At 46.1% G+C, this 19,345-nt stretch overlaps 1 protein-coding gene across 2 annotated transcripts in view; it reads right to left on the bottom strand.

Annotated features, from left to right (window-relative positions):
• SNX30 (sorting nexin family member 30) overlaps window positions 1–19,345 on the bottom strand; it is a 70,841-nt gene that overhangs the window by 32,547 nt on the left and 18,949 nt on the right. For both annotated transcript variants that reach the window (XM_039544648.1, XM_039544647.1), the window contains exons 2-3: window positions 12,647–12,835; window positions 3,232–3,342 (exon numbers count right to left, since the gene is read on the bottom strand). In XM_039544648.1, coding sequence (XP_039400582.1) covers window positions 3,232–3,342; window positions 12,647–12,835 — 300 coding nt within the window. The remainder of the gene's footprint in view (window positions 1–3,231; window positions 3,343–12,646; window positions 12,836–19,345) is intronic.

The following is a 19,345-nucleotide window of genomic DNA, read 5'->3' as shown; positions in this document are numbered from 1 at the left end:
TGCCAGAGATTGTATTGAAACTTGGTTTGTTCGTGCATCAATGGAACAAGCTACTCATATGTCCACCTATCCCTTCTAGTTTCTTGCCCTCCCTGCCACTCCCCCTAAACACAACCCTCATATCCAGCCACCTACACTGTACCACACGCCCTTGTTTGCTTTCAGAGGTCTTCTCTTAACATATGCTGGAATACACTCAGAATCTGCCACCTGAGCTGTGAAGCCCTAGATTCCATCACAGGCAGCTGCACAAAGAAGGAACCCAGCACACCACCCAGCCACGAGGTAAGCCCTAAGGCAGAGGAGAGAGAGTGCAGCAATTGTGGGATAACACACAAACCCGAGGGTTTCCTCCCACTCCAATTTCATGTGGTCCCTCTGCTGTTGTGCCACTTAACACATGCCTACAATAAATCAGAGGACTAGTGGCACCACACTACATTTGGGCTCAGAAGCCCTGGAAGCCCAAGGGTGAGATACTACAGGATTTAATGCTCCCCATAATATGGTATGTCTGTGCAGGTCTACAGTTAGAATCACAATGCTGACAGCCAAGGGGGACAGTTGGGCTTTGGGCATTACATACAGGCAGAGAGGGGAGGAAAGAATGCATGAGACTAAGGGCAGAACACAGAACTCAAGACAGTAGGTGGCTGGTTGCCTTGTAGAAGGGAAAACCTGGCTAAGAAGCCTTTGGCAGAGAGGAGCTACCCTTCTACCCCGATGAGCCCCCTTGCATCCCTAGCTGTCAGCACACCCAGCCAGCATCCCAAGTTTGACCCCAGCATGGTCACCCTAATTAACGTTTGTTGTTTTACCCCTTGTCACCCCTTTCTGAAGGCCTACAATAATCACCCACACTTCGAATTCCATCAAGAGGCCAGTGACACTCAGGATAGATGCATTTGTATCTTGAGCAAAAAAAAACCACCACACTAAGATCATTCCGTGCACACACTAAAATCAGCACCGAGTGCTGTGGCCTCCTTCCCCCACCCGAGCTACATTCTGACACTCAACTCACCTAGAGGGAATTGCTGAAAGATTTTTTTGCTACTATATTGCAGTTATCAATTGCCGATTAACGGGCATTAACAACATAGTGGATGAAGCCACACAACGAAGATGGAGATGGTTGGGGCATGTATTGAGAATGGGTGCTGATAGACACCCTCATATTGCCCTACGATGGACACCACAAGGAAGAAGGAGGAGAGGTAGACCATTGGGGACGTGGCGAAGGACCATTGAAGAGGAAATGAAAGGCATGGGAATGAAGTGGGATGAAATTTGCTGCCTCGCTCAAGAACGAAATGAATGGAGGAGAATGGTTGACGCCTTATGCTCCACTGGGAGCGAATAAGAGGAAGAAGAATATTGCAGCTAGGGAATCCAGTGTAGGAGCAGCCAGTCGTTGAGTGACCCTCACCATATACAGTAGTTCTCTGTATCCAATTTGGAAAAAAAAAAAAGTATCCCTCTTCGTAGCTGACTTAGTCCCAACTGCACTCTTACTATCAGTGAAAGTTTATCATGGCTTCATATTCCCAGACAAGCACTTGGGGACGTGAAATCAAATAGACTTTGAATACTATTTAGTGCTTTTTCAGGCAAGCCTCATGCTTCTTGATGGTTCAGCATGAGGCTTTTTCCTGCCCTGAACTCTTAAGGCCAAGGCAGTTCAGTACGAAGGGGATGCAGATTGCATGTCCAGAAATAGTGACAGTTTGTAAAGGGGGATGGGGAACAGCAAATTGAGATTTACTGCTAAAAAACAAGAAGAGCCGCAGGATGATCTGCAATGTGCCCAGTACTTGAACAGGACAGTTTCACACCACACTAGCATTGGTGGAGTCTCCGATGGCCGCAGGAAGACTAGGCAGAGCAGTGATGCAGGTTTGCCAGCACTGGTCCCAAATGCAATATAATATAGCTAGATTTTCTTGGCATTATTCTAGTGCTTTAAAATTAAAAACAAAAAAAGGTGCAAAAGAAACAGATGGATTTTTTTAAATCTAGTTTAACAGTTGGTATTTTAGTTCGTTGTCCAGATAGAGGTATCACATGAATGGATGCAAGGAGTGGTTCTAGGGGCCCTTTAGGTAACTAGAGGGGAGTTGATTATTTCCTGTCTTTTAAATAGTAGTAATCAGAAGGAAAGCCTCTTCACAAGCAAGCTTTCCTGGGTACACAAAGGCTCACTCAGCATCTTCCACAGCCTGGCTCCAGGAGGATTTCCCTTTAAATTCTATGAGTAACAAAGCACATGGGAACACACATGGCTAACTGTGCCTTAAACGCACCAAGAGTGATGTTTTACATCAGTCTGCCCTGTGGCTAGTCAGGGGTTCATGCAACCTTAATTTATAATCCTCAAAGGCCCAGAGTGAAAACCAGGTACTATGTGAAGAGGAAGAAAGGAGACACCAATCCTTTCAGACCAAAGCACAGAGTAACAAGGCTGTCAGTTTCAGAGAAAGGGATAATTATTTAGGGCCTTACTTAGCCAAGTTTTCAGTGGGCAGAGACCCAGCCGTCTGCCCAAGCAGTGAATGCACACGCATGAGCAAGCCACAGGCCGCCTCTAAAAATTTGGAACAGTTAGTTCCTTTCCCTGTAAGAGGAGTCCTCCAAATAGCATGAATAGCCCAAACTGAATCAGTAGGGAGTTTCTTTATAACCCCTTACACATGCAAATCAGAGAGAGCATGTGGTTTAAATACTAGCTATTATAACTTTAAGTGCGTCATAGGGAAGGGTGTTCCCACTCAAAGGGAACCCGGAGGAGAGATGCCACAGAGCAAATGCATTGGCAATGGACAGTGCTGTTGGAAGCCAACAGCTGGGCAAACAGAATAGGGTATCTAACCAACAAAATGGCTAAACATTTGTCATGTTATAAGGGAAGCTAGGAAGATGCCACCTCCATTGGTGTCCTTTCAACCGGTGTTAAACCTGAGTGACCTTCAGTGATTTAGGCGGCATCATATGGGCAAGCACTTGGCATTTAAGAGCCATAACATTTCAAAGCTGGCTGGGACAGCCCTTTTTGTGCTGCTTTGCTTTCTAAAGTTGGAACATTCCACTTTAGAAGACAACAGAACGAGGCTTTGCATTTTTACACACCTTGAATCCTTAACTGCCAAACCACCAGAAGATTCACTGTTTTTAAGCAGACACTCTGAACACAGAAAAGTGTTCAGCAACAACTGACCCTGGCTTACTACATACGGGAATGAGATGTGTTGGCTGAGACTCCTCCAGCTTATTCCTCAGCCAGTCAAAGTCCTGGTACCGTCGGCGTACGGAGTATTCCGGCAAGTCAAACTCTGCCCGTGTGGTCTGGAAATAATAACAAAAAGAGATTAGACAGTATCCCCTAGAAAATGAATGAAAATTTAAAGATGGAAAGCTTTGTTTACTGTCTTTTTCATTTTAGAGCACATAGCAAAAGAGGCCTAGTTGCCTTAAACTAGGAAGGCAAAAACAAAAACAAAAAAAAACCTGGCAATCAGAATTCATGCCTCAAATTGAGTCCTTGGAATGCCAGTATGGGAGAAAAAGTTATTTTTCAGCTTCAGGTCATGGAAGTACCACTGATAAAATATTTGGAAACACACTCAGTTTAGTTATTCAGATAAAGGGTTCTATTTAAGATCTACTTTGAGTTAGCAGAGCAGAACATTTCCTTAAGGGGAAATGTGTGGGGCTGATAAGTTAGTATAAAAAAACCCCAACTGAAATGTACACATTTGAGGGGAAATTGCATGAAATCTTCTCTCATTCCAAGAGAGCAAAATACTTTTAGCAACAGAAGATTAAAAAACACCAAGATTACTCATGACTTGTTTACTCAAGAGACAGATTAATCGTGGGCGAGAACATGCATGTGTCATTGCTAGGCTCTGCCAAAGCCCCAGGTTTAGTACAGTCTCATTTCTACGCAAGACTGAGAAATTAGATCTCTTAAAACCATCGCTCAATTTAACAGTCCTTGGGCAGACATTTCTCCAAAATAAAGTCAGCACCAAAGATAATTCCAACTCAAGCCATAATTTTGTAGTATTTTGAGGCTAAAAAATCAATTTCCAGATAACCACTAATTAAGAAGGCATTGACAGTAAGGGCAAGAAGTGTCCTGAACCAGAGAAACTCCTCGCTGCAAAACCACCAAGTTTAATTTCATTGGAGCAAAACTACAAACAGATAATGCATACAGTATGTTCCTTGGATAGGCTGCAGCCAAGTAAGCAAGCCAGGAGTTGCTTGTACAGCATCTACCAAACTATTCACAAGTCCCAGCTCCCAGGCACTGATCAGTGCATGGCTTTGGTATGCGTGTGCTAGGAGCTCAACTATCTCGTGATTCCCTTGGGTCATAAGGCAGAGAGGGCTCTTGTAACTTCGCTGATCTGCCAGCAGAAACTCAATGCCCTGATGAGAGAAGAACGGTGACCAAAGGAGAAACTAGAAGCCATAGCCTGTTATTTGGCTACCACATGTGACAAAGTACAGAAACCCCCACTGAAGAGCCTGCAGACTGATCCATTTAAACAAGAAGAGTGTTGGAAGTGCCATTGGAATACACATTTACATGATGTCAGTAAGTTCCATTTGACAAAAGTGGGCTGGAAAGCGTCCCAGGCTACGTCTGAGCGCACCGTGGAAATGCATAGATTTTTAAGGCCAGACAAGATCATTCGATCACCTTGTCTGACTTCTTGCACCACACAGGCCACAGAATTTCATCCAGCTAACTTTTTATTTTGTCCAGTAACTAGTGTCAAACCATCTGCTCTTGATTTGAAGACATGATGAGACTGAGAATCCACCATCAGTGTGCGCCTGGTGTCTGGTTTTAGCTTCTGTTTGTGTTATACCTTTCTCTTCTACGTTAGAGAGCCCTTTCAGACCTAATGTTTTCTCCCTATGAATGTACTTTCTACACGGTAAACAAGTCACCTCTCAATCTTTGAGAGGGCAAAACAGATTGAGCTCTTTAAGCCTCACACGCAAGCACTTGTGGCTTTTCGTTGCCCCCTCTCCAATTGTTTCAAGTACATGCCAGAACTGGATGCTGTATTCCAGCATCAGTCTCACCAACTCCATATGCAGAGATTTAAAAAACAAAAATCCATGCACCTACTCTTATCCCCCACCTTCACTATTTACAAATCCATTTGTGCTCTCTGCCACAGCATTACACTGAGCGCTCATCTTAAATTGTTTAGGATTTGCAAATTCCACTTTGAGACTTTGCAACAGTTCTGCAGCTGCTACATTAATTGCTCCACAGATAGAGAGTCTGAATGGGTGAAAGCCTTTTTTTTTTTAAACTCTCCGAAGCCAAGATGCTTAAAATTTAAGATGAAGCTCATGCACTCTGACTGGCACCTCCCCTATAGTTGGTGTCTGATGCCTCACTCAGTGGCATCAGAGGTCATTTGTTCCAAAGCCATGAAACAGAAGACCAGATGTATTTGCATTTGGCTGGTTAAACACCAGTTGGAGAGAATTACACAGGAGAGGGGACCTTATGTGCAGGGAAAAGCAGGAAGGGGGAGGGATAGCTCAGTGGTTTGAGCATTGGCCTGCTAAACCCAGGGTTGTGAGTTCAATCCTTGAGGGGACCATTTAGGGATGGGGGAGAGGGGAATCTGTCTGGGGATTGGTCCTGCTTTGAGCAGCGGGTTGGACTAGAGACCTCCTGAGGTCCCTTCCAACCCTGATGTTCTATGAAAAATATGAACAGTAAAGCAGCTGGGCTTGGCTACACTTGCCCGTGTAGAGCACTGGGAGTTAAACCAGCCCTCAGCGACCACAGCAAGGCAAACGCAGCTGTGTGTTCACACTGTCAGCTGCAAGCACAGTGGCATGGCCGCATTAGCAGCTCTTACAGTGCCTGAGAGAGCAGTGCATTGTGGTAGCCATCCCAGTGTGCAAGCAGCTGCAGCGTGCTTTTCAAATGGGGTGGTGGTGGAGCGTGACAGGGATGTGTGTGAATGTGGGGGGGAGGGGGCAGAGATTGTCAGCATGCTGTCGTGTAAGTTCAGACAGGGGAAGGGGGAATCCCCAACATCAGTCTTCATCCCCACCTCACATCCCTCTGCAGCAGGAGCATTCCACAGTAATGGTTTGCTTTGTCCCAGAGCAGATAAGCACGCCGGCTGTCAGAAAGAGTTCTGGAAGGGAATATCCTCATGCCTGCAGCCGAGTTCAAAACAATGACAAGTGGCCACTTCATTTCAAGGGATTATGGGACATTTCCAGAGGCCAACCAGAGCACAGTAATGCAACCCATCGTGCACACTGACACCTGGGCATTTCAGCCGGGGCACAGCAAGCTTTATGCTTCTCGTGGAGGTGGATAACCAGGAGCGCTCCAGCTGCAGAGTCCAAGTGCTCTACGTGCCTTTCCAGTGTGGACCCCTCAGGAGTTAGGGCGCCGGGGGCTGATTTAATGCGCTCTACCTTGCAAGTGTAGCCAAGGCCCCAGAAAGATATTCCTGCAGCTTCTACTGTGTGTTTGGGATGGCAGGCTTTGTCCTTTGATGAATACTAACACAAAATACAGCATATTAACACAGCAAGACAAAATAGTAATAGAATGTCCTGACCATCACTGGGTAGTGAAGAATAAGATTTCAGAACAGATTAAGTGTTTAAGCTTGACCAAGCACCTGTTTTATATTTGAGACAAACTAGAAATGCTCTTCTTGTATCACAGGGATACAAGGATACTTTGAAGAGGATTCAAAGTCTCAACCCAAACTTACAGAAGTGGGAGAAAATAGGGTTGCCTGGGATAGGAGGGGACTGGACTCTAAGACCCAGGAGGTCTCTTCCAGTCCCATGTTCCTAGGAGCTCGCCATTCCCGAGTGGTGTCTACAATGGGGCATTCTAGGAGATAGTTTTAAAAGACATTCAAACAGGTGTGTGAACTGCTTTCCCAATGCCAGTGTTGGCAGGAGGAAAAAAAAAGGGGGGGCGGGGGGAGATATGCCCTGTAGCACATTCATCACGGCTAGTGTCAGAATGCCAACAGAGAGACGTCCCAGGGTAGCCAGGAATCTATACATATCAGGACAAGATCTAAGCTCTACAAGATCACGAGGATAAGCCGATGGTTGCACTTTTAGTGGATACAGTATCCCCATTCAGGACAGGCTAACTTTCATTTTCCACTTTTAAGGACTATTCTCTCTGTTCATCCTCTATTCCCATTCATGTCTGTAGCAAATTTTAAGTGCCTCTCCTAAAAATACTTTTTAAAAAACATTCTAATGAATATATGGTTTTAACTAGACAAACTTTCCCAGAGTGGAAGAGATCAGATCAATGTGTCATCTTAACAGCGTTAGCTGGAATAGTGTTAGTTCAGTCAGTCTTCATAGTCAGGAAGTGGACAGACCTAGAGATACAGTCTCCCACTATCCCCTATTGTCAATTATGATTAAGTCATTGTCTTCAGGATTATAGTTCTGCCAAGGTCAATGCCACTTTATGACAGTAATCAGCTGTACATGTCCTGTACACAAAACAGAGGCTTTCCAGCCACATCCCATTTATCCCAAGAGGATATTTAATATAATCACTTACTCTAGCCCAATTTTAAAATGCTATTTTTTTTTCTTCCAGCTCTGGCCTGTTGGGCAGCAGAGTATGGGGAGGAAGTGAGCAGCCCTCAGTGATGAAAACAGGTGTGTAAGAACTGTCCAGCTTTTCTGAATATGCTCAAGTCCATGGGGCCAGATCCAATGCATCTGAGGGTGCTGGCTGATGTGATTGCAGAGCTATTGGCCATTATCTTTGAAAACTCGTGGCGATCAGGGGAGGTCCTGGACAATTGGAAAAAGGCAAATTAGTGCCCATCTTTAAAAAAGGGAAGGAGGAGAACCCGGGGAACTACATACCAGTCAGCCTTACCTCAGTCCTGGAAAAATCATGGAGCAGGCCCTCAAGGAAACCATTTTCAAGCACTTGGAGGAGAGGAAGGTGATCAGGAACAGTCAACATGGATTCATCAAGGGCAAGTCATGCCTAACCAACCTGATCACCTTCTATGATGAGATAACTGGCTCTGTGGATATGGGGAAAAAGTGGTGGATGTGATATTCCTTGACTTTGGCAAAGCTTTGGATACGGTCTCCCACAGTATTCTTGCCAGCAAGTTATAGTAGTATGGAATGGACAAATGGACTATAAGGTGGATAGAAATCTGGCTAGATAGTCGGGCTCAATGGAGAGTGATCAACAGCTCAACATCTAGTTGGCAGCCAGAATCAAGCGGAGTGCTCCAGGGGCAGGGGCAGCTCCAGGCCCCAGCACGCCAAGCGCGTGCTTGGGGCGGCAAGCCGCGAGGGGCGCTCTGCTGGCGCCATGAGAGCAGCAGGCAGGCTGCCTCCGGCGGTTTGCCTGCGGAGGGTCCGCTGGTCACGCGGCTTCGGTGGACCTCCCGCAGGCACGCCTGCGGCAGATCCGCCGAACCAGCAGACCCTCCGCAGGCAAACTGCCGGAGGCAGCCTACCTGCTGTGCTTGGGGCGACAAAATCCCTAGAGCTGCCCCTGTCCAGGGGTCAGTCCTGGGGCCAGTTTTGTTCAACATCTTCATTAATGATCTGGATGATGGGATGGACTGCACCCTCAGCAAATCTGCAGATGATAGGAAGCTGGGGGAGAGGTAGATATGCTGGAGGGTAGGGATTGGGTCCAGAGTGACCTAGACAAATTGAAGGATTGGGCCAAAAGAAATCTGATGAGGTTCAACAAGGACAGGGGCAGAGTCCTGCCGTTAGGACGGAAGAATCCCAGGGACTGCTACAGGCTGGGGACCGACTGGCTAAGTAGTAGTTCTGCAGAAAAGGACCTCGGGATTAGAGTGGATGAGAAGCTGGATATGAGTCAGTAGTGTGCCCTTGTTGCCAAGAAGGCTAATGGCATATTGGGCTGCATTAGTAGGAACACTACCAGCACATCAAGGGAAGTGATTATTCCCCTCTATTTGGCACTGGTGAGGACACATCTGGAGCACTGCGTTCAGTTTTGCGCCCCCCCAGAAAGGATGTGCACAAACCGGAGAGAGAGTCCAGTGGAGGGCAACGAAAATGATCAGGGGGCCGGGGCACATGGCTTATGAGGAGAGGCTGAGGGAACTGGGCTTATTTAGTCTGCAGAAGAATTGGGGGGTGGGGGAGAAGCGATTTGATAGCAGCCTTCACCTACCTGAAGGGGGGTTCCAAAGAGGATGGAGCTCGGCTGTTCTCAGTGGTGGCAGATGACAGAACAAGGAGCAGTGGTTTCAAGTTGCAGTGTGGGAGGTATAGGTTGCATATAAGGGGGAAAAAAAAACACGCTGTTTCCCTAGGAGGGTGGTGAAGCACTGGAATGGGTTACCTAGGGAGGTGGTGGAACCTCCATCCTTAGAGGTTTTTAAGGCCTGGCTTGACAAAGCCCTGGCTGGGATGGTTTAGTCGGGGTCAGTCCTGCTTTGAGCAGGGGGTTGGACTAGATGACCTCCTGAGGTCTCTTCCAACCCTAATCTTCTATGATTCTATCACTATGCTGATTTTATTATCCAGGACACAGTAAGATGCAGCTTACTTTCCAGTTCACACATGTTATCTAGTAGATCACTGGGAACATTTTAACCCTTGGCAGATAGTTATTCATGTAAGTGTCAGTCTTAAGCAACCTCAATAAGTTGGTCAGGCTAGAGGAGAAAAAAAAACAACAGAGATTCTAGAATTAAGCAGTAAAACATGTTTGTTCATCTATCTATGCCACCTTGGCATCTTCTAACCAGCAAGTTATTAAAAAGAAATCAGTAAGGTAAACACTCCTCTCCAGCACATTCTAAATTAGTAACAGTCATATAGACGCCAGCTTGATTTGTTTAGAACAATTCTATTTGCCAAACTCTCTAGCCTCCAGTGTATCAGCTTCACCACTAAAGTGAAATTCCTGTAATAAGAACTAGCTGTCTGGTTCAGTTTTTCAAACCACTGGACTGTGAGCATTTTTAGTATCTGAAATACTTTTTGCAGTATGAGCAGCACTGGTTCTTCTTGGACACAGGCATCAGAAAGGTGGCCCACAGAGGGTCTATAAATCTGGTGTCAGTGTCATTATTTCTCTTCGTCATGCATCCGACGAAGTGAGTATTTACCCACGAAAGCTCATGCTCCAAAACGTCTGTTAGTCTATAAGGTGCCACAAGACTCTTTGCTATTATTTCTCAATAGTGCATAAAGGCCTGAAAGGTTGCCCATGACCTAGAGAGAGAAAGGATAGGCTTGCTGCTTGTTTTCTAAAGCCTCAGAAAGAAGGTCAAGCCTAGATTTACTAGAGGTCTGAGACTCATTTTCTCCCATCACCAAAAATGTGCATTATAAACCTTTCACCCTAACTGAAGGCATGAGGATTTTGACTCTTAAGAGGCATCCATCGCCACAATCCATTAGGCACCGGAATTTTAAAAAGGAGTTTTAACAGAAAGAATTATTATTGTTTGACCAATCTAAGATAGCCATTCCTCTTCGTTTAGCTTTCAGTTTCCATCTCCTCAGGTTTCAGTAGTTCTCCAGTTAGTCCTTCCAGTAGACAAGGCCTTAAATTTTTCAAGGTAACAGCCAGGCAGAAAGAGTTCAATCTGGTGCTGCAAGAATGGCTTTTCGAGTCCTCTGTGAGGCGTACACTACCTAAGGGAAGGATGTATTTACTAGCTGGAGAGCAGAAGGCGGCAATTGCAGACACAGCCACATGGAATAAAACACATGACTGAATCAAATCTGGGTTCTGTTCCCACAAGTGTCTTATGTGACTTTGGAGCTCTCACACGTTCTGTGCTTCACTTCTCTCCATGATCAGTAAAGTGAAGGTAAATACCCTTCTACTTGCAATTAAAACTTAAAGCTTTGAGTGCGTCTGAAGTACTGAAACTATATGGGTTTGATGTTTTTGTAGTCTGTAGCACTTCCATTAGCTAGCCTTTCAGCCAGGTAAACCAAGTTTCTCATCCATATTAGAAACACCTCTGATGGTAGTTCTGTTGCTCTGAGTTTCATACTGCTGTCCATCATGGTAGTATCAGAGAGCCTTAGAAATAAGATCAACAGCAACAAGCCTAGTGGCTGTTTTAGGTTTTGGAAACAGTTCTCAAGGGATTGGTTTATTCCGTGCAAATCTTGCTGTGCCCATACATGTACACAAATTTCAGCCACAGGATCAGAATATTCAGGAAATAATCATAAAAGACTCCTCAGCTGGAAATTAAGACTAATTCCAAAAATTTATCCTCTAACAGAAGGAATAGATCACTTAAATCAGACTGATTGATTAGTCCGCAGAGTAGTCTTTGGTCACCAGCAGACAGATGACAGCATAGGGTACCCTGTGCTGTCATCTGCCAATACTTTTGATTGGTAAGTGAAGGAGGCTCTTTCTATACCCCCTAAAGTTGGCAGCAGCTTTTTGGCTCTGAGGTGGTCTATGTGGTCAATGCAAGGCCACGCTTTTCCTCTCTACATGTACAGCCCAGTGACTTCCAGTAGCATATGCCTTCCTCTTGGTGCCACCACTGAAGTACCAAAGGCAGTGCCAAAGATGTTCCCCAAAAGAGAAAAGAAAAAATACAAAAACTCCTCTTCAGATCACTTAGCCATCTCCTTCTCATGAAGGCATGGCGCCCTTCGTTTCTCTAGCCATAGTCCTGTATTGGTTTAGGTATCTTCATGCCATACAAAGGACACAACCTACACATAATTTGGGAGATAGATGGGCTGACTCTTGGGAGTTACACAACTGGGAAGATTCCAGTTGTTGTCCCACCCGTAGCAGTCTGCCGCTCAATCCTATAGAAGGTTCTAGTCCCATTTTCTTCTAGTCCAACTGTGTATTTTTCTTCTCGCTAGTGTATAGACATCTGACTAATGAATGCACTATACATAGAGAGAGACCAACGCCACAGTATATACTTCTTTCCTTGCAGTCAGGAGCATTCCTGGACCACACTTGTTATGAGTAGTTCATGTAATACCATCCATTGCCTCTAACATCACAAAGACCCTATGTGAAGAAGGGAAGGCTAATATTTAGGACACCAGAGGAGACTACAGAAAGGAAGAGAGTGAATTTTAAGAAGCATTCATTCAGAGGAGAGCACACATTTAATTGTCAGCCAAGTGCAGAAGTAATATAGTAGGAGGCACAGTGCTGAAGGTAAGAGATTATGGAGACAGCAGTGAGGGAATATTTATCTGCTACAGAGCGCAAGATTGAGCTATGTGAAACATGATTCTATACACCTCAATCATGTTATAGAAGAGGTAATCTGATACTCTTAAAATTACTGAAGTCAGTCTAGCAGAGTTAATCAATGGTTTCTTGAAAACTCCAATTGTTAACCAATTTTTTAAAAAGCCACTAAAGATAAAATCTAGGGTGATGTTAACAGTTTTGCATAGTTTCAACACACACCACACTTCAATGCGTCTATTGAAAGCAATCACATCCTTGGCACATTAACTGACAAAAGGGACAAATTAAGTTGCTACTTCTGTGCTGGAGTTTAAGAGACCTTCCCTCCCCCCAAAAGATAGCAAGCGCTTTCCTTTTTCAGGGGTAACACATTCAAAAGTTGCCTGGTACCTTTGTTGTAACCCTGTACGTGATGTAGGTCTCCATTGTACAGATGTGTTTTTTGGGATCATCGACAGTGACAAAGAGGTCTCTAGTTTCCCCATCCAAGTCGTCATCCAGCTGCAGTCTGTTGAGCAGTGAGGAGGAGGAGGCTGGGCTGGAAGTATCTACCGGAGTGCCATTGGGCAGACTGAGATCCTGGAGGAAGACCAAAAAACCCCACTATTTTTGTCTAGTACAGTTCAGCAAAGTTTTAACTATGAAACAGCCAAGTTGCATGCCCTTCTCCCAAGTGGCCCCATCTACCTAGAACCCCCCTCCCTGGTCTACTATGCACGTCATCTTCTTTCTTGAAGCCCCTTCTTAAACCACACCTTTTCCAGAAGAGCCAACACACCCTGAATCCCCTTTTTGGCCAAGTAGTGTTCACTGAGAGCATGTTTCCTCCTTATTTGTACTTGGTGAGCACCCTCTTGACTAGAGAAACACTCCCCAACCCCCCTGTCCCCTCCTCCCAGTTGTTGGGGCCAGGATGCAGGAGACAGCTTATTTCAATTGCAGCAGCTACACCCTAGGGTCATAACAGTGTGTTCATTTCTTGCACTTGACCTTAGGCCTCACGAGGAGTTGATGACTAGATCATGAATACACACCTTGCTGTAGCGTATTGGGGCACTGCAAAATGTCAAATCACAAACTCAAAGGGGGCTTACGCACTAGTGACCTTTTAACTTCGGAGACTGGCATTTAAATCCTGAGTCAGCTCATGGGACAGTTCAGTAGCCTCCAACAAAAACCCACCCACTAGCATCTGACAGTTCAGCATTCCCATGCTGCCTCCAGTTGGGGAGCTGCCATCACCCAGAACAGCAGCTACGTCACTGGTAGAGGTTAACAGCTAACTGAGCCACTGGGGTCTCTTTTCCTACAAAATAAGGATCAGGATGCAAGAGTATCCAGCCTTTAAAACAAAGTTTTGGAGCCCAAGTATCCTGCCATCTTTTTGCCCCAGAGGTTCTGCCCTTTCCCAGAAGTTCCCACAGTGCCAGCGGAAGTTGACAGCTGCTGCAGAGAGGCAGGCCCGCCTCACCTGGAGTGGGCTACATGATTTAGAAAAATTCCAAGGGATAACAAGTAGCTACTCTGCTTCACAAAGCAGTCCCACACTGAAAACCCCAGAGATCAACACTCTGGATCAGGGGTCTCAAAGTCCTGGCCTGCGGGCCATCTGCAGCCCAAGAACCTCCCCACTGTGGCCCGCGGAGGAGAGACGCATGCAATCACATTGCCGGCTCTGTCTGCTGCAGGCACCATCCCCCACAGCTCCCATTGGCTGGGGGAGAGGGACAGAGATACCATCACTGGTGGCCAGGTAGAGTCAGCCACAGAGGCAACGTCACTTTTTCCCCCCCACAATGAATATAAACAAGTCACAATACCGAACACAACTATCTGACGCACACCTTGCTGCAACCCTGAAGGTTTCAACTGCTCAGTCACTGAGGTCAAACATGAACAAACTGACAGAACTGAAGAGTTGCCAGGTGTCTGGCAAACACTAAAAATTCTCTGGCAGGCGAAGAATTGTATAAAGTTGTATGACAGTTTTATTTCTAAAAAATTCAAAATAAAAAAATACAATAAACGTTTTCTTTTCTGAACACCGTCTTCAGTGACATTATTGGCCTGCTAGAAGGATTTGAGGACTGGCACTAAGGTAAAATGAGTTTGAGACCCCTGCTCTGGATACTTCTATTCTTTGAAGGACTGTTTACATTTCTGTGTAGCTAGAAACAGTTACCACTCCCTCAGAGTCTATACCAGTGGGTCTCAAACTTTTTTTTACTGGTGATCCCTTTCACATCACAAGCCTCTGAGTGCGAGCCCCCTAATAAATTAAAACACCCTTTTAAATATATTTAACACCATTATAAATGCTGGAGGCAGGCAGGGTTTGGGGTGGAGATTACATGGCGGGGTCACGAGCTGTCAATGACCTCGCAACCCCTGAGGGGTCCCATCCTGCAGTTCGAGAACCCCTGGTCTATACATACCCACATAGGGCATAGATAGTTTGCTCTATCCTGCCATCAGATGGTTTTGAAGCAATAAAAAGCTAATTCATTAAAATTTTCAAGTTAGCAGAACAATTAAGACACTTACACAACTTAGAGTGCTCTGAATTCCACAGGAACATTTGACACCAATATATAAAACTACTCCAAGAACACCGGCCCTTCCTTTGCAGGAGGAAGCCTTTTACTGTGAGCATGTGAATCCTGTCTATGCGAAACATCTTCCAGGGAGGGCAGAGGTTTCCCTCTCCCCTCAGTGCAATGCTTTGTGGGATTATTTTCTTTCATTGGAACAGAATAAAGCATTTTGCACTAAGTATCTGAGTCACTGGTATCTTCCTTTTTGCTTGGAGGAGGAGGATAAAGCGTGACTACACTGCCCATGCGACAGCACGGCCGTGGCAGCTGTAATGTGGGCAGTGTAGACATACCCTCGCTCCCACTTCTCCTCAGTGCTCTTCTGGGAGGGAAAGCTGTTAGTACAACACAACTTGCATACCTCAGGGGCAAAATCCTGTCCCCCAATACAGAGAAGGAAGTGGGGAAATGGGGAGTTGGTCTGAGAACTGAAGCGCACTTCCTCCCATTATACTTTTGAAGTAGTGAGGCTTTCCAGAGAGCAGACTCTGTAAATGAAGCATTAACAGTTTGCATTTTAAAAATGCAATGTCAGCCTTGTGTGAGTGTGTAAGTTGGTTTTCTTAGGCTCAAGAAAGAAAAATGGCAGTTACTCAACGTTTTACCACCACATAGCCCATCTCCATGTAAGAGAGCCTACAAATTAAAATTTGGGACCTGGAAGTCATTGTGTATTTCAGGGGTCGGCAACCTGTGGCACGTGAGCCAATTTTTGATGGCCCACCGCTACTCTGAGCTGCTCAGCCCGCCGCTGCTATGGGGGTTCCTGCTGCTGGCCCCTTGCCAGCTGGGGCCTCGCCACTGGTCCCACTCAGCACCCGCTGCTGGCCTGGAGAAAGGAACCCCAGGCTGAGTCCCCAGCTGGCAGGAGCCAGCAGCTAAAACCCTAGAGGGGGGCTGGCGGAGATGCTCAGCCCACCCCTGAAGCCCCAGAGCTGGGTGGGCTGACCTGCTCAGCCCGCTGCCGCTCTGGGGTTCTGGCTGCTGGCCCCTTACCAGCCGGGGTCCCCGCCGCAGCCCCACTCACCTTGCTTCCAGCGCAGGCCCCCTGCCAGACAGGGTCCAGGCTTCCGGCCCTGCTCAGCCCTACCAGTCACCAGCTCCACTCACCTCAGCTGCTGATCTGGGGTTCCAGCCGCTGACCTCCTGCCAGCCAGTTATCAACTGATCACTCAGAAGCCTGTGTGCAGCTTAAAGTATCCAAATACGTGCCACCAGACATTGGAAAACTCAGCAAGGAAAAGCAAGGGCAAGGATCACACTAAACTAATAAGATGTGCAATTTAATTTTAAATAAAGCTTCTGAAACATTTTGAAAACCTTGTTTACTTTACATATAACAGTAGTTTGGTTATAGATTATAGACTTAGAGAGACCTTCTAAAAAACATTAAAATGTATTACCGGCACGCGAAGCCTTAAAATTAGAGTGAATACATGAAGACTCGGCACACCACTGCTGAAAGGTTGCCAACCCCTGGTGTATTTATTCCTGTTCCTGCTCCACTGCCTGTAACTGACCCACCTGAGATATTTTAGGTTAACTCTCAACTTCATACTAACGACATGTCAGTGGAGTCAGCTTTATTAGAGGTGATGCAAGAGTAAGGAGAAGGCAGGTGCAAATCGAGATGCTACTCAGAAACATATAAAGGGAGACAAGCAGGATACCACACCCAGCGCTATGTTTACAGAATGAAAGGCACTTCTACACTATCACAGTGCTAAAATGCAGAGCACGGGAAAGAGTCAGGGAGCTCGGTTACATCCCCTGCCCTACATCAACTTTGGGCAAGTCACTTTACAAATGGGGAAACCGAAGCACAGAAGGCAAATTAAGACACTAGTTACCAACTTCACAGGAGTGATGAGAGAGTTTGAATGCTTTGAGATCCTCGGAAAGGAAGAGCTGTAGGAATGCAAATTAGTGCAACGAACACTTGGAGTAAGACATCATGATAGCTTAGGCTTGTGAGGAAAGGAGGCCAGTCAGAGAATTTCTGTCAAGACCTAGTTTTCTGGGGTGCTTTGCACACAGAGCATGATCCCTTCTGGTGCCTGTAGGGGCAGCACCCACAGTTCCAGCAGGAGTCAGTAACTGAAGCAATACCTTCAGTAAGTAAGTGACTGTCTGCAGTGTGTGTTTGTTTGTGTTTGGGGGTTACTTGCTCTGTGCTGAGCTTGTGTTTGTCAGTCTGGTTGGTTGGTTGGTTGAAGGACCGTGTGCTGTGGCTGGCAGTTGGAGGCCGTGAGCTTCAAAGGAAGGTTTGAAAGCTCGAAGCCTCTAGTAATTGGCTGAGCCTTAATCAGTGGGCGGGGCATTCACTCAGGCCAGGGCTTTATAAAGCCACGCACAAGCGACCAGGGAGCTTTGCGAACAGGGAGTTTGGAAGGGAGCGGGAGTCCCTTGTCAGTCCTAACCCTTACCCCGTAGTCCCCTTAAAACCTATAAACCAAACCACATTTCAAAACCCCTTTCCGTAAACCACCCTTCCATTAACTAGGAGACAATGCAGGCAGAAGCCCAGCAGCAGAGTGGGGGCTATCCAGTTTATTGCGCTGAGTGCTGCATGTATGATTACCTGCCCTGTGGGCGGGTGGCGTATGTGTGCAGTCGGTGCAAGGAGCTCCTGGCCCTCAGAGACCATGTACGGACTTTGGAGGCCAGGGTGGCAGAACTGCAGGAGCTAAGAGAGGCAGACAGGTATGTTGATGAGGCTTTCCGGGACACTGTAGAATTGTCCCACCTCCGCTCAGACAGCTCCTGTGCTGTTGAGGAGGAAGAAGGGCCCAGGGAAGTAGAGCAGTCAATGGGAGCAGAGGGAAACCTTCCCGTAGTTGAGACACTCCTTTCAAATGGTGCTGGGGTTGCCTCTCGCACTGAGGTTACCTCTCCGGGGGAAGGAACTCCAGTTTCTAGGAAAAGGCAGGTGTTAGTAATGGGAGATTCGATTATTAGAAATGTAGATAGCTGGGTCTGTGATGACCGGGAGAACCGTATGGCGACTTGCCTGCCTGGTGCGAAGGTTGCGGATCTCTCGAGGCATCTAGACAGACTTATGTGTAGTGCTGGGGAGGAGCCGGTGGTCGTGGTACATGTAGGTACCAATGACATAGGGAAGGGTAGGAGAGATGTCCTGGAAGCCAAATTTAGGCTGCTAGGGAAGAGACTGAAATCCAGGACCTCTATGGTGGCATTCTCAGAAATGCTCCCAGTTCCACGTGCAGGGCTGGGTAGGCAGGCAGAGCTTCAGAGTCTCAATGCGTGGATGAGACGATGGTGTAGAGAGGAGGGGTTCACGTTCATTAGGAACTGGGGAAACTTCTGGGATGGGGGGAGCCTATACAGGAGAGATGGGCTTCACCTAAACCAAAGTGGAACGAGACTGCTGGCACTAAACATTAAAAAGGTTGTAGAACAGTTTTTAAACTAGGAAATGGGGGAAAGCTGACTGCTGCAGAGGAGCATGTGGATCGGACACAGACTTCTGTTAGGGGAGAGTCTGATGATAGAGAATCTCCAGGTTACAGTCAGGAGCAGAGGACGGAAGAGGATAATGTAAGGGCCAGATCAGATGATAAACAGTCACATAAAAAAAGAATCTGGCACATCAGAAAAGGGCAGACCAATAAACAGGGACAAGTTTTTAAAGTGCTTGTACACAAATGCTAGAAGTCTAAATAATAAGATGGGTGAACTAGAGTGCCTTGTGATAAAGGAGGATGATATTGATAAAATAGGCATCACAGAAACCTTAGTTAATAGACATTTTTTTTTCAGAACTCTTGGGTGCCATCCATCTGGTCCCGTGACTTTAATGTTGAGTTTATCAATTAATTCCAAAACCTCCTCTAGTGACACTTCAATCTGTGACAGTTCCTCAGATTTGTCACCTACAAAAGCCAGCTCAGGTTTGGGAATCTCCTAAACATCCTCAGCGTGAAAGACTGAAGCAAAGAATCCTTTTAGTTTCTCTGCAATTACTTTATCGTCTTTAAGCGCTCCTTTTGTATTTCGATCGTCAAGGGGTCCCACTGGTTGTTCACCAGTCCACCACTGAGAGCAATCAATGGGAACCAATCATTCCGGGGTACAAAATATATCGGAAAGCCAGAACCGGTCGTACAGGGGGAGGAGTGGCACTATGTGAAAGAAAATGTAGATTCAAATGAAGTAAAAATCTTAAGCGAATCCACATTTTCCACAGAATCTCTATGGATAGAAACTTCATGGTCTAATAAAAATATAACATTAGGGATCTATTACTGTCCTGGCCAGGTGGTCTATTAGGTAATAGTGATGATGAAATGCTAAGGGAAATTAGAGAGGCTATCAAAATTAAGAACTCAATAATAGTGGGGGATTTCAATTATCCCCATATTGACTGGGAACATTTCACTTCAGGACGAAATGCAGAGATAAAATTTCTCGATACTTTAAATGACTGCTTCATGGAGCAGCTGGTACGGGAACCCACAAGGGGAGAGGCAACTCT

Source organism: Mauremys reevesii, linkage group 6, assembly GCF_016161935.1.
Source record: "Mauremys reevesii isolate NIE-2019 linkage group 6, ASM1616193v1, whole genome shotgun sequence".
Classification (NCBI taxonomy): Eukaryota; Metazoa; Chordata; order Testudines; family Geoemydidae; genus Mauremys; species Mauremys reevesii.
This window is presented reverse-complemented; position numbering and strand designations above follow the sequence as displayed.